Source organism: Neurospora hispaniola (genome assembly GCF_033458365.1).
Source record: "Neurospora hispaniola strain FGSC 10403 chromosome Unknown B0T23scaffold_5, whole genome shotgun sequence".
NCBI lineage: Eukaryota > Fungi > Ascomycota > Sordariomycetes > Sordariales > Sordariaceae > Neurospora > Neurospora hispaniola.
In genome coordinates this window covers 3986260-4000928 of record NW_026944410.1, presented here as the reverse complement: position 1 = coordinate 4000928, position 14669 = coordinate 3986260, and the positions used below count along the sequence as shown (strand labels likewise).

The 14669-nt window shown below is 50.6% G+C and overlaps 3 protein-coding genes across 3 annotated transcripts; 1 reads left to right on the top strand and 2 right to left on the bottom strand.

Moving 5' to 3' along the window:
- The first annotated feature begins 6585 nt into the window (after positions 1–6585).
- On the top strand, positions 6586–8711 carry B0T23DRAFT_179007 (major facilitator superfamily domain-containing protein). The gene is made up of 4 exons (XM_062833053.1): positions 6586–6941; positions 7011–7072; positions 7126–7541; positions 7609–8711. Exons 1-4 carry the CDS (start codon positions 6762–6764, stop codon positions 8526–8528), a joined length of 1578 nt encoding a protein of 525 aa, XP_062692404.1. The 5' UTR covers positions 6586–6761; the 3' UTR covers positions 8529–8711.
- Positions 8712–8893: 182 nt separating this feature from the next.
- Positions 8894–10267, bottom strand: B0T23DRAFT_421496 (uncharacterized protein; the record flags this gene model as incomplete). The annotated part of the gene is made up of 1 exon (XM_062839768.1): positions 8894–10267. Exon 1 carries the CDS (start codon positions 9905–9907, stop codon positions 8894–8896), a length of 1014 nt encoding a protein of 337 aa, XP_062692403.1. The 5' UTR covers positions 9908–10267.
- A 2271-nt stretch (positions 10268–12538) lies between these two features.
- On the bottom strand, positions 12539–14571 carry B0T23DRAFT_178912 (acetyl-CoA deacylase). The gene is made up of 3 exons (XM_062833051.1): positions 14250–14571; positions 13939–14179; positions 12539–13871 (listed from the first exon to the last, which is right to left on the bottom strand). The coding sequence occupies exons 1-3, from the start codon at positions 14399–14401 to the stop codon at positions 12687–12689; spliced, it is 1578 nt and encodes a 525-aa protein (XP_062692402.1). The 5' UTR covers positions 14402–14571; the 3' UTR covers positions 12539–12686.
- Between the last annotated feature and the right edge of the window lie 98 nt (positions 14572–14669).

The window sequence follows — 14669 nt, the reverse complement described above, 5'->3', positions numbered from 1 at the left end:
TCCATCGGTGTCAACCCCTTGGCATGGGAGTTCTTCGTCTTGTCACACCTGTCCACCCCATGGTAATTGCATCCCGCCGTCTTGAGCTGCCTGGATAATTCCACTTCCTTGTCAGCCAATAATCGGTCTTTTCTTCTTTCAACTCGCTTCGATGGTGGTGCCTGACAAACCTCTAGCCAAAGTCTTGTCGTCCGATGAAGACCTTTGGCGAATTTGACTCAAAATAGTATTGGCCCAAGATAGTATTGAGGTCGTCATCCACGATTGGCAGACCGCACACAATCTGAGAGAAAGAAACCAATAAATTGATCTCAAGCGTCAAGTTCTGCTGGGAACAATGCATGGAGGGGGATAGGTACCATGTCAATAGAGGTAGGAATTCCATCCAAATCTACTTGATAGAGGAAAAGAACGTTTTATTCGGTTTGGCCGTGGGAAAATGAAGCGCCACTACTTTACCGAGCGGGAAACTTGGTAGGCAAGTAAGAGCACAGCGTCACTAGAGTAGCCACACCTATCTATTCTCATGATACAAGCATTCATTGCAAGATAGGCGATGCCAATTGCCAGAATAAAAGGCGGAGTGGGGTGGCGCCAGACGGTTGACGCAACTTGATGTGAATACCTATTTGTTGAAGCCATCACCAGTTCTTGGCATTCTCTTGGCACAAGTCCTCCTTCTTCCCAGGTAGAGGTACATTTTTCTCTCTCTTTCTTACTTACGTACCTTACCTACAATCAATCAAGACTTTAGCCACCACTACGTCGTTCATCATGATTAATTTTTCTGTATGGCTCAACAATATATATTGGCTGTTGGTCGCGTCGGTGCACAAGCCACCCAAAAAAAAAAAAAAAAAAAAAAGTATGGGTCGTCGCATGTTGCCAGCCCAACTTTCACTCCTCAAACTTTCAACAAAGGAGGACTGATTCGATAATGGATACCTAGGTATGCGGCCGTAACCGAAGCGTACCTACCAAAACCCGTGCGATGCCACCGCAATGTTCATGCCCAACTTGAATTGTTGAACCCCGCCACTACCAGGCGCCGGCTAGGTACTTACTTATCCAACAAGCCATATATAGGTAACCATCGCCGAACCGGGGATGACCTCTAATAATCAGGGCACTAGTATAACCTCGTTAGTTATACTAGGTACTTTGGTACCAAACAAGATATAACCCAGAAACTGATGGATATCCGATACCACCGCTAACATTGAACAAGGCAGCCAAGAAACGCAACATAGGCTCGGGAGGTGTTCAATCCAGGCCGAGCTGGATGAACTGAGGGATGCCCGGCTGCCGCGAGCTCCGAGACGAGCACACCACGATCTGAAGGACAAATACAACGCGCTCGCGCAAAAGATCACATGTACGCTGAGGTCCGAGAATCATCTTGCGCCCGGCTTGTGGTCCAGTCCAACTACAACTACATCCGGCAAGCATGTAAACTGACTCGCAACGTACCCGGGGCTAGCATCGCGATCAATTACCCACCTAATCAACGTCGACGCGGCCATCAGCAGGGGTTTCAGGCCCATCGCAACCAGGCAGTAATGGTGAGGTGCAGGTTAGTGAGTGAGTGACCTGACTCTAGAACTGCACCGCTATTCACGCTGGCACGACGCAATGAAATCAGCCTGGCGATAATCTCTCTCGGTCGGCTGGCTCCTTAGGTCCCATTCCAAGACCCAGATATCATGCCATGCAGCCCTGCTTTGTTCCTTAGTCTGGTGCAACAAAGACAGAGACTTTGTTGGTTAAAGGAAACAGAAGATTTGGCTTTCCTATTATATATTTTACCTAATTAGAAAGACCTATTCTATAATCTTGGAGGTTTTGAAGGACCCTCATTAGAGGTTTCTATGGCGCTACAAACCCTTGCCATCATCCTATATCTCATTAGGCGGAGGATAGTTTCTCTCTTGAAAGGCCTGAAAGCTCTCGAATCTCCCTGTTCAACATGCAATAATCGAAGTACCAAACTAAACACATAAACTACCGGTAGTATTGTATTGTGCACTAGATAGGCACCGACATCTTCCGTATAGAAATCGTCGATAGTCTTCTCGGTAAAATCCAACCCCCACCCCTCTGGGTTCACATGGCTGATAATGAACAACAAAACAAAAGCCAAATCAAACACAATCTATTCTTTTCCGTGTCTCCTATTATACAATAACAGTGTTCCCACCGCCACGATTATACGGTGGCGGCGGGGATCTTGCCCTAGCAGAGGTAGCCGTTCCTTTGCGTGGTGTTGGCTGTGTAATTGGGAGGTGATTGGCCCGTTGTTCTTCTGTCCAAATCTTGGTCGCAAGTTCAACGAAGTACACTTTCAGGATGCCCCAGACGATATCGAGAGGCCATACCAATACGAAGAGAGGTCCGAGCAAACACACCTTAATGATTTGGGTGCGTCGTACGTCGGTGGAGGCTTTGTGGAAGTCTGTGAAGTCTCCGTTGAAGTTGGTCCAAATGTGCTCCGATATGAACCAAAATCGGACCACCCCGATGATGACATAGAGCACACGGATTGTAATCCATATGAATATCCCTTGAAAATCGTTGTTTTGGTTTGGTGGGGGGTATGCAGGCGGCTCCTTTGCAATCATGTTGTCGTCCATGATGCTGAAAGTCCTGGAGACTGTTGCGATTCTGTCAGAAAGGAGTTGGAGAGGCAGGGAAGTGGAGAGCAGAATGGTGAGCGAGAGACATACCTGAAGACTACTGAGTGAGCTGGGAGTGGTAGCTGAGCGAAAGCGAGTGTGTTGCGGATAGCAGTGGTAGAATTGTACTGTGTAAAAAAGGGTTGGTTTGTGGGAGAAGAATTGAAGGAGGCGAGACAGTGGTTTAAGTACCTCTAGAGGTAGGTATGCTTTCATCCTTGAGACCACGTCGTCCTTCCTGCACGAGCGAAGTTCACTTCTACAAGCATAAGCAGGGGCATGTTCGCAGGTCCGAGGTCACGGTTGCCGAGTTTGATGTCCTCCGTCGGCCAGGAGAATGGCGCGATAAAGAGGTTCTGTCCTTCCGTTGTTGGGAATTAGGGATTGGCACTTGGTTATCGCCTTGTCAGTACTTTGAGATGAAAGGTGGTCCATAATGTTTCTGTCCTGTGTGTACCGCAAAGACTCGGGGCATCCGGATTGAGCTTTCTGGGAAATCACCTCCAGACATATGGAAGCACACTGCACGAATATGTGCTCTTTATGTCTGGTAAGAAGAGTGGTGGAGACATCGAAAATCACCGTCTTCCACTTGCATATGCCTGATTTCCAAGAAAGCCCAACCCGGATGCCCCGAGTCGGGGAGGTCTTTGCGGTACGAGGAAAGTTCACTTCCGCAGTAAGGTACCTCTACTGTACCATCCAATACAGCATCCCGCGATATGGGCGAGCCATTTCGCACCTAGGAAGGAGCCATTCGACAACAGTGACTCCTGCTTGAGTTCTGGCGAAGACTGCCCGGAAAGTCCCAAGTGACCAGGTGCACTGGTTCATCTCTAAGGAAGTGAGTACTTCAGGTCGTTGGGGGCGGGGCTGGCGAGTCAGTTTCGGCCAATTCCCCTCCTTCCCTTTGCCTGAAATCGATTTCTTCCGTTGCTTTTATCCTCCAATAACAATAAATCGCGAGAACACGGTTATTACTGCACGCGGCGTCACGACCCATCCACACATTGTCTTCGATCATCGACCATACTCAATCACTACCTTGACAGTCCATCAGCTAGTAGCGTTACGTTGGCGCAATGGCAAATCCACACGACAACACGGAGAACCGGTCCAAGGGCGCTCCTGGACAGGAAGCCGGCCAAGAAGAGTCCTAGTTGCAGTCTTCTTCTGCTAGATCCATTTCGCAACCAGATCCTCACCAGGGTCTATCGGAGTCAATCTCATCAGAGCAGCATAACTTTGATATCACAAGGCAGGCGGCGGAGCTGATATTGCCGCTCCATTCTCCACAGTCTTCTGACGAGGCTAGAGAAGAATGTCGTTATTGTTTCCGAAAGGGTCGAGGAGGCACACTCTACAGCGAGACTGACTTGATGTAAGTGGAAGTTGCCCAGAGATGGAGCACAAGAACTTCAACAAAGGCGGGCAAAAAGAGCGACGATAACAGATGGGCGTTGGAATGCAAAACCTTGGGCTAACACCCGTCATGCTGCAGATATCACATAAGGACACAACATCCCTTCCCTTGCCTTCAAGGCTGCGTAGACCGAGATTTCACTACAGCATCCCATCGCCAGCAGCACTATAATAGTTCGATCCAAACCCCCAAATCGTAGGGCAATATAAATGTGGTCGATGCGGCTATACTACGGACCATCGCAATCTCCACATAGCGCATCTCGACAGACAACGGGCGTGCCGGGAGATGGCCCAACCAGCCATGTACGAGTGCATACACCACGGCCCAACGAGTCTCGATAAAGAAGAACACCTCTCCCATCTCGAGGACGATAGAGCGTCAACTAGATTGTTTATGTGTGGTCGATGCGGCCATACTACAAAAAGCTACCACAACCACCTAATGCATCTCCGCAGACTATACCAGTGCCTGCAAATGAAGCAGCCAAAGATGTACGAGTGCAAAACCCACGGCCCGACGAGCCTGAACATGGAAGAACACATTACTCATCTAAGGGATTCTTCTTTTCACCCGTTGGTGCAAGATGATGAATAGATTTGCGTTCGGGACTTGTGTATCTGGGGTGGTGCTGGATCGTAGTTGCATCGAGTGAGGCCGAGGGCAAAATTGCGATATAATACAACGGAGATTGAAGGATAAGTTGGTATATGCCAGTTGTAAGCTGAGCTGGTCTCTGTCCGAGTGTCTGGTAATCCGGTCTTTAAATTTCATGTGGAGTCCCGGATCGGAAGCTTGGAACGAACGGCCTGGAATTAGAGTCGATGCGTGGAGGTCACGGGACGGCAAGGCCCGGGCTTATTACGTTTTTTTTTTTTTTTCTGCTCACGGTTTTGATGCCCAGCTGTTTCTTTTAGATCTCTTCCTGCCTCTTTCTCAACTGACATGGGATTTGGTTCCTCTGGAGCTGGGTTCTGCAAGATGGGTTTGAGCGATCATTATCACTTGTGGTCCCTTGAGCATTCCTTGGCTAGATAGACTGCCCTAGAGATAGCGTTCTGGTAGTTTTTATTACTATTAAATAAGCTCTATTCCCAGATCTTGGTCATGTTTTGCCCGCTTTCGTTGTACGGTTTGTCGTGGCCACAACTATACACGTAGTAGACGCAGATGAGGGACACAGGCAACAAGACTAGAGAGTACCCTACCCTTGGCTACTCCTTTCTTTCGGTCCATGTCATACTTTCTTTCTCTCCCTTGATCTTCTTCTGTCTTAATCACACATGTTTTCATGCAAGAAAATGCCCCTCTACTGTCCTCGATTGTCTTCACTGGTCATGTTTGGTGCGACTTCAACCATTACCACAATCATGTCACATGTGGCCGGTCCAGAGCTAGACACCCCGTCGATAGAATACCATAACAGCCCGTCGGTAGAATTCGCTGCGTCGAAACTTTCCTTGTGCTTTATTCCTTTGAGTTTCCATTGCTTCTTTGGCTGTTTGTGGCTTGTCTGTCGACGGCGTGGTAGTATTATTTTGCCAGTGAGGTGTTTGTGTCTGTGGAGTCTGCAGGGGCGGGCAGGTTAGTGAACGCCTTTGTTGTAAGTGATAGTGGTGTTAATACTTTAGTATCGTTGCGCCGAGGTTATAGGGGGTCGAGCGTTAGTGTTGTTAGCGGAGACCTGAGCTGAGAAGGGACGGGACGAACTTGTGGATCTGGTCGCTGCTAGCTCCTGTGGTTGAGGACGAGCCTTGGCGCGGATTTGTGCCCAAGGAGTCTCCTCACAGGTCTGTCAACTTGGGCCGTGGCGCCTACGATATCATCAGTGACCTGCCCCAAGCCCCGTAAGACCGAGGGAGCCGCGTCCTCGCGCCGCAGACTCGCATATGCCTGCCGTGTGCGAATAAGCAACGAAGGAGGCTTGGGTTCCGTTATGACTTGATGGATTACCAACCTCCAACGAACCTTATCAACTGTAGCGGACTGGGCATTCTGTAGCACTTGACTGAGGCAGGGTCAGGGGTTGGTATACCGAGCATTGAAGCTACGAATTAGATCTTCCCAATGAATGCATCGGCTTTTTCGATGGGTTGTCATTCGTCGAGATAATTGGGGTTTACTTGGGGAAAGTGGAGTGCAAACCCGGACTATGTGTGGGGGCCGAGGGGCTTCCTTGGATGAGGTCTTGACATTTCCTCTTTCACATGAAGCTTTCCAGCACGTGTGGTGTATAGCGTCTAAACTCGACGATCACGACTCAACCAGGCTATCAAGTGAATGGCGTGATGACCCATCAGCTACACTACATTGAATCCTCCAAGATTCATGTGAGACGACGGCAGCTGGCAGGGAACGCCATTGCACAGGCTTGGACTTGTGCCTCCCCAGCGCTCCTTCCTATTCGGTCTGAGAGTACATCCATCACCAGCCAAAGTCCCCAACATTTTGTGCCGATCCCCCGCCTTTGCATTCTTACGTTTTCGTCCTCTCGGCTCCTCTGTTCTCTCCTCCAAAGTTCTATTAACCAGACTTGAACCACGAGACTGATCGCGTTCCGTTTTTAATCGACCGGATGGCCCCAGAAGTAGTCCCATTTCTCTTTCTTGGATATCTGTTCCGCTGCACCTTACCACCACCTTCCACGCTTCACGCACAGCTCCGATATGGTGACCTCTCCGGTACCTGAGAAGGTTGAATCCAACGACCACGAACAGCAAGACACCAAATCTGGCGCCGGAAGTGTTCAGGCCGTCAGCAGAACTACTACTCATGATGGCGAAGATATCTTGGGCCTACAAGACCTCGACCCAGCTCTCAATAGGAAGATGCATTTGGTCAACAATGTGAGGACGGCTATGCTTCCTGTTCATCATCCTCTGTACTCTTGCGCTAACAAACTCGATTCGCGACAGGCCATTGACGAGATCGGATGGACACCCTACCACACCAAGCTCTTCATCCTCAACGGTTTTGGGTGCGTGAGCCGACTCCATTCCCACCACCCCATGAACTTACCACATTGGCCAGATACGCCGTCGACTCCCTCGTCCTTCTCCTCCAAGGCGTCATCGCCGGTCCAGCTTTCCGCGAGTTCGGACAACATGGATATGCCAACGCCATGACCATTGCTGGCTATGTCGGCATGCTCATCGGAGCTTTGTTCTGGGGCTTGGGTGCTGACATCATTGGCCGCCGGTTCGCCTTCAACGTCTCCCTCCTGCTGTGCTCGGTCTCCGTCATCATTGCTGGGGCCATGCCGAACTGGCCGTCTCTGGGCTTGTGGATCGCGCTTATCGGGTTCGGTGCTGGAGGAAACCTGGTCTTGGATACCACCGTCTTTTTGGAATATCTGCCTGGGAACAAGCAGTGGGTGCTTACTCTGATGGCTGGGTGGTGGGGACTGGGCCAGGCTGTTACTGGATTTGTGGCATGGGGTTTTTTAGGTGAGGGATTCTCCTTCGATCTTGATCTTCTGATGGGAGAAAATGAGTGACTAACACGGAATGTCAGTCCCCGAGAAATGGAATTGTCCGTCGGTCGATGTCTGCACAAGGCTAAACAACATGGGGTGGAGATACGTCATGTTCACCAGCGGCGCCCTTGTCTTCGTCATGTCCATCCTTCGAGTCACCGTCATTCGACTAAGAGAGACGCCAAAATATCTCCTTGCTTTGGGCGAAGATGCCCAGGTTGTTGAAACATTCCAGTTCCTGGCGTCAAAGTACAACCGACACTGCTCTCTGACTGTCGACAAGCTCGATGCATGTGGTGTTGTGTTGGGCACTCACAGCAAGAACCGCTTTTCCTTCGCAGAGACGCTTGTACATCTTCGGGGACTGTTCTCGACTCCCAAGATAGCCCTTTCAACGTCACTGATTTGGGTGTCATGGGCCATGATGGGTTTAGCTTACCCTCTGTTCTACGTCTTCCTACCTAGCTATCTCGCCTCCCGCGGAGCGAACCTGGACGTCTCGCCCTTCGAAACCTGGCGCAATTACACCCTCACCAACATCAGTTCTATCTTTGGACCGTTGCTAGCGGGTTGGATGTGCAACATACCTTTTCTCGGACGTCGATATACGATGCTCATCGGAACACTGATGACAGCTGCCTTCTTCTTCGCCTACACATCCGTCCGCAACGGTTCCCAAGATGTCGGCTTCTCTTGCTCTATTGCTTTCTGCCTCAACATCTACTATGGCACCCTGTATGCCTACACGCCAGAAGTTCTCCCCAGTGCCCACCGAGCGACGGGAAACGGAGTGGCAGTGGCTTGCAACCGTGTCATGGGAATCCTCTCGGCTGTTATTGCTACTGTGTCGAACACTTCGACTAGTGCGCCCCTCTACATCTGCGGAGCGTTACTTGTGGCGATGGGGGTTCTGAGCGCCTTCTTTCCCTTTGAGCCTTATGGCCGCAGAAGTTCCTGAAATCGGGTCTCGTAGCACTTGTCTCTCCAGTCTACGAAGGGCCAATTACGGGAAAAGGCGGGAGTAGTCTGGAACAAATAGTTATATTCCAATGTTCGCCGCCGCTGTCTTCGTCTTCCTATACATGACCAGTGCACCGTCAAGAGACAAAGCTGAAGTCCATAAGACAGGAAACCAATCCGCTAACTTCTTCCCTTGACCGTGTCCTTTTCTACGAACTCGATACCTCAAACCACGGCGATCAGTCAGATACCCCGTCCAACCATTTCATTCATATAAAAGAAAAACCCAGTAAGAATAGACAGAAACAGCCGGGCGCGTGTAGTCACAGAGCCCTGGCTGCGGAAACTACACCACCAACACGCTCAACCTTGTGAGGTAAAGTACACAACTGTACAACTAAAAATCAAGATCACAATGATCGCCAAGAAAACCGCAGTGGCATATTTCTTCACGTCCGTCTCCTTGTGGACCGGGTTACCCCGCTCAAGATCAAGCATGTAGTCCACAGTTCTGATGCTTCTGAAGCTTCTTCTTCTTCCGCCCCATATATTGCGGTTATTGCTCTTTCTTTTACCCGTTGTTGGTGTTGCTGGTGTTGTTATATTGCTATAAAGTGCAACGCGACGAGCCACACCATAAGCACGGGATGGTGCACGCGGTGTAGTAGTAGTAGTACTAGTTTCTGCACTGCGGTTGTTGTCGTCGCTGGTTGTTGTTGTTGTCGTAGCGCCGCCGAAGAGCGCCGCCGCCTTGGGATGACTCGGAGCCATATATGTAGAGGTACCATGATAGGCTGACGGCGAAGAAGAAGAATATGGATATGGTGAGGAGGTGTGACTAGAGGTATCAAAGGTTGCAGGTAGGCCGGTCTCGAGAAATCTGTCGCGGGCGTGGAAGATGTATGGTGGTGGTCGCGGCCTGTCTTGTGCTGGTCTGCCAATGTCGTCGATGTCGGTTCCCGCTGTGCCTTCGCCCCAGGGGGAAAAGGTGTTGGGCAGGGATGATTTGACACCGACGTAGCCGAGGCGGGCGCGAGCGCGAGCTTGGGCGGTGGGAGGGGGGGTGTAGGCTGGTGGTGACTGTGGTGGCGGGCAAGATGAAGATGGTGGTGTTTGGGGAGGAGTAGGGAGAGCGGTAGACTCTGATGAGCGTGCAAGCTCGGTTGCGTGGCGACGAGAGGGGTTGTTGTTGTTTTTGTTGTTGTTGAGGGTGGGAGAGTTGGTGTTACTGGAAGAGCTGCTGTCATGGATGTCCTGGTGCATGGCGTTGGCCCATGGGTCGGTTTCTCGATTCTCTTGGTTCATCCTGGTCAACTCTTGGTACCTTTCCATCCTGCGGAGTTCTTGTCCCAGCGTTTTGAGGTCTTTGCCTGTCATGTTGGTCTCTCGTGTAGGTGTGTTGATAAGAAGGAGACAGACGGCAAGTTGTTGAAGTGAGGACTATGTCTGGGATGACGGAGCTGTTGGTTGATAGTGGTTCGAATTCTTTCAATAGAGGATTTTTTTGTATCGCCTCGATGGTCTTGGAGGATGCTTTCTCTGATTGTTAAACACAAAGAGAAGGGGAAGAAAAGAGAAAAGAGAAAAGATGCTGGGGGACCGGTTATGTACTTTTCAACTGGGAAAAAGCCAATTATTTTGTTTCCTGTCCTGTGCTTCTGTTGCAGCATTGTATCCAAGTTCTGGAGGCATTCGTCGAAACAATTTCCTGAATATCCTGCATAGGTATGATTTGATAAGGACAGTCTTGGTTTCGACGACAGCTGCGTGCGTGATGCATGGTCCGGATTTTCAGTTTGAAGCCACGGAGCTCCAGACCTGGCTACATGTAACAACATACAACATTGAAGCAACCCAGACAGTATGTCGGACATCGCTTTTCAGCATTGCAATCGCCCGTTCGCCCTTCGTCAAACACCCATTTCTGGGAAATTCATGTTGTACTTTGTTGCTCGCCTTAGCTGAGCTTCCTTAACTCTGTCAACACAATCATCATCATCATCATGGGAAATCGGGATTTTGACTCGACTTTAACATGGCGGGCGTTTGGTTCCATCCAACATCCAAAGCAGGCAGAAGGAATGCGTTAATGCCGTGCAGCGAGCTTACAGAATTGAACAAAACCAAGGAGAGGCATTTTCCATCACAGCGCCTGCCCATCGGCTTTTCCACGTCATAGCAGGTCCTAGTTTTTGAGTGCTTACCTACACCTGGTTCTCGTGCGGCATGAACAATGGCTGGACAAGAAAAAGGAAGGCGTTCGGACAGTGCTGAGTTTTTCCATAGTCATAGGGCAAACTGAATCATAGTTTGGTGGCCTCGTGCGATGAACGAGGGGAGTCCGAGGTAGAAACTTACCATTTTGGCAGATGAGACTTGCGCAAAAAAGAACACCAGTAAAAAAAAAAAAAAAAAAAAAAAAAGAGAGAGAGAGACACGAAAGAAGGAGACGAAAAAAAAAACAAAGAAAGAAACAAGAGAGAAACAACGGCAAGGCTGTATTAACACAATCAGAGGAACGAGACAAAAGAAAAGAAAAAAAAAGAAAAAGAAAGTGTGTAAAATGCGCGTGCAGGTGCTGTAAAGGGCGCAAACCCTTTATTTCCATGTCACATGTGCTCGTGCCTCATGCAAGAAGAACCCCAAAAAAAAAGGCATGCAGAAAGAAGAAGCAGCAGGCTGGGCATTGATACATGATCACATTCATTAGTATTAGTAACAGGTATTACAAAGTGTCTAGTTCCTTGACCAATCCAAAAAAAAAAAAAAAAAAAAAAAAAAAAAAAAAAATAAAAAAAAATAAAAAAAAAAAAAGGAAAGTCCGGGCGCAGTACCCGACCACGACCAGACCGAATCAATCCCCTTAGCCAGCCAGCCCAGCCAGTCGGGACATACACTAGTCTAGACCAGGGACCTTGACCAGGGGCAGGGACACAATCGGACCCACAGGGCTTTTCTCCTTTCAGCTGCCTTACTGAGCCGGTGTTGAGTTTCTTTGTCGTCGGCGCCGCGCGGCATCCTGGGAGGGCAGCTACGTAGCTGAGGTACCTGGGTGGGTAGCTGGTCGGTTGCGTCGGCTAAGAAGGGAAGAGAACCGATTGGGTACCTACCTTACCTACCTCTACCGATTAGTTCTAGGAGCCGACTGGATAGGATCATGGGACCCGGACGTTTCGGAGTAAGCTACTGTAGGTAAGTAAGTACAGTAGCTAGACCAAGCCTGTTACGGGTGTAAGTGGTCGGTTAGTTACGCATGGGTATGGGCATGGGGCATGGGCATTGTAATTGGCTTCAGTTCGTTGTGTTCCTTCTTCCAGCCCTTGACAGCCTTTTACGACTAGGTAGGTTTGTCTATTCGAACTCCCGTCGTACGGACTACCTCTACCCGCTCGCAGGAAGGCATCAAGATGGAACCACAATGCTGCATTGAAGTTGAAGTCGACGACATTGTTGAGTTGAGGAACAGTTCCATCTTTTGAGTCCCATCATTCGTTCAGAAATCCACACCCACCCTCCACAGTCGTGTTATTTGCTGTTTTCCCTTGTTAGAACCAGCTCCGTCCAAGAGAAACATCATGCCATAAGCTGTTGTAATCGTCTCTCTACGATAGCCACCATTTTTGTCGTGGTGAGCCAGGACTTGTGTGAAGCGACCGCATTCCTGCCTCCAAAAACGTGCCTCCAGCAAGGTTAACCCAAGCCTCAACAACTTCACCATTTTTGCACCGCGGTCCAAGATTTGTATGAATGAATGCATGTATGTGTATAGGTATATATACAAACGACGTCCACACAAAACGCCCTTGATCTAAGAGACCATAGAGAGACAAAGCCAATCCTAGCCCCCCGTCCGATCCCATATACAAAACAAGTATGACAATATAAAAAAAAAACAGAAATGCGACCTATCGCTCAACATAGGTCAGGTATCCTGGTCCTCTCTCCTCGTCCATCTTCCTCTCCTCTCCTTCCAATAAAGATATATACGTGAACCGGAAAAAATGAACACCTAACCAATGCATTTCCGCCATACCACGTTTGTTTGTTTAGCCAATTGTCTTTGTTTCATTCAAAGATCAACTGTTGTTCCTCTCTTGTTCCTCTCTCATTATCTCTGCCCAATCGAGAAATCCACTCTCTGACTCTAGCCAAGCATTTAGAACTTGACCTTGGCCATGGAGCCCTCCTCGACAAGAGCCTTGTGCATGTCGAAAGAGTTGAAGAGAAGGTGGGGCTCGTGGCCCATACCCTTGCGGAGGCACTCGAACTCGGCCTTCTCGAAGTAGGCCTTGAGGATGGGCTTGTAGACGTCGTGGGCGCACTTGTCAATGATGACGCGGGCACGCTCGCGGGGGCTGAGGCCGCGGACATCGGCGAGACCGTTCTCGGTAACGATGACGTCGAGATCGTGCTCGGTCTGGTCGACGTGGGTGCACATGGGGACAATGCACGAAACACCGTGGGCGTCGGTCTTGGAGGGACGGGTGGAGGGGGTGTGCATGATGGAGTACTTGGAGTTGCGGAGGAAATCGGCGGAACCACCGAGACCGTTGAGCATGCGGGAGCCCATGACGTTGGTGGAGTTGGCGTGGGCGTAGATGTCGACCTCGACGGGGGTGTTCATGCCGATGACACCGAGACGGCGGATGATCTCGGGAGCGTTGGAGACGGACTGAGAGCGAAGGAGGAGCTTGTCATAGTAGTTGTCCCAGTTCTTGTAGAAGCGCTCGAAGCCGGTGGGCGAGAAGCGGATCGAGGTGGCGGTGGCAAAGTCAAGCTTGCCGGAGTCGAAGAGGTCGAGGAAGGTATCCTGGATAACCTCAGTCCAGACGTTGAGGTTCTTGAAGTTGGAGGTCTCGAGACCACCAATGACGGCATTGGCGATGTTGCCGATACCGGACTGCAGGGGGAGAAGGTTCTTGGGCAGACGGCCGTGGGCGACCTCGTGCTCGAAGAACTCAATCAGGTGGCCGGCAATGGCCGTAGCCGTTTCGTCGGCGGGGGAGTTGGGGAGGGTCTGATCGGGGGTGGTGCACTCGATGATACCGACAACCTTCTCGGGGTCGACGGGGACCGAAGTAGTACCGATGCGGTCCCTGCACTGCTGGATGAGGTAGGGCTTGCGGTTGGGAGGGAGGTCGGAGAAGGTGATATCGTGGAGACCGTCGAAGCTGGGGATGGCCGTGTTGACCTCAATGATGACCTTGTCGGCCATCTGGATGAGCTCGGGGGTGGCACCGACCGAGGCACCGAGGACGATGGAACCGTCCTCCTTGATCTCGGTAGCTTCAACGCAGACGACATCGAGATTCTTGTTCTGGCGGTCCTTGGTGTAGTAGCCCTGTGGATTGAGCGATGGGGGTTAGCAAAGTGTTTGCGATGCGCCACCGAGATTCGCGGCCGCTTACGTAGACAAGGTCAACGGGGAACATGGACAAGTGCTTGTCGAAGAAGTTGATGCGACCCTCGTTGATGCCCTTGGCAATGTTCTTGCCGACCTGGTGAGGAGCGCGGCGGGCGATCATGTCGAGAGCAGCCCAGCGGTTCTCGGTCTCGGCGCCAGCGGAGGCACCGACGAAGAGGCTGTACTTGAGCTGGCCCTGGAGGCCGTTCTTCTCGACGTGGTCAGCGAGCATAGTAGGGACCTTCCTGTAGCACATGGGTTAGCATTTTTGTGGTTTGGCATGCGGTATTTCCTCCAGCCACATGGGTGACTTACTTGGGGTAGCCGACACCGGTGAAACCGGACCAGCCGATGTAGGCGCCATTGGGGAAGTGCTGGAGCATGTCCTCGGGGTTGCAGAGCTTCTTGAGCATGGAAGGGCGCTTGACGCGGGCCCTGAGGGCCGCCGAGGCAATGGGCGACGCCATGGTTGGTGATGTGGTGTGATTAGTAGAGAGTGTAGAGTGGAGAGGGAGAGAGGGAAGAAGGGAAGATGAGGATTCCTTGACGACACAGAAATAAAAGGATCGCGAAGGAAGTCAAGGAAGAGGAGGAGGAGCTGGAGGAGAGAAGAAGAAGAAGAAAAGAAGTGGAAAAAGATGCCGCAAGAAGTCGAAAAAAAGGGACGGAAGCGGAACAACAGAAAAAACAAATCCAGGCCAGTCACAACGCGGGAATGATGACGGTAATTACAAC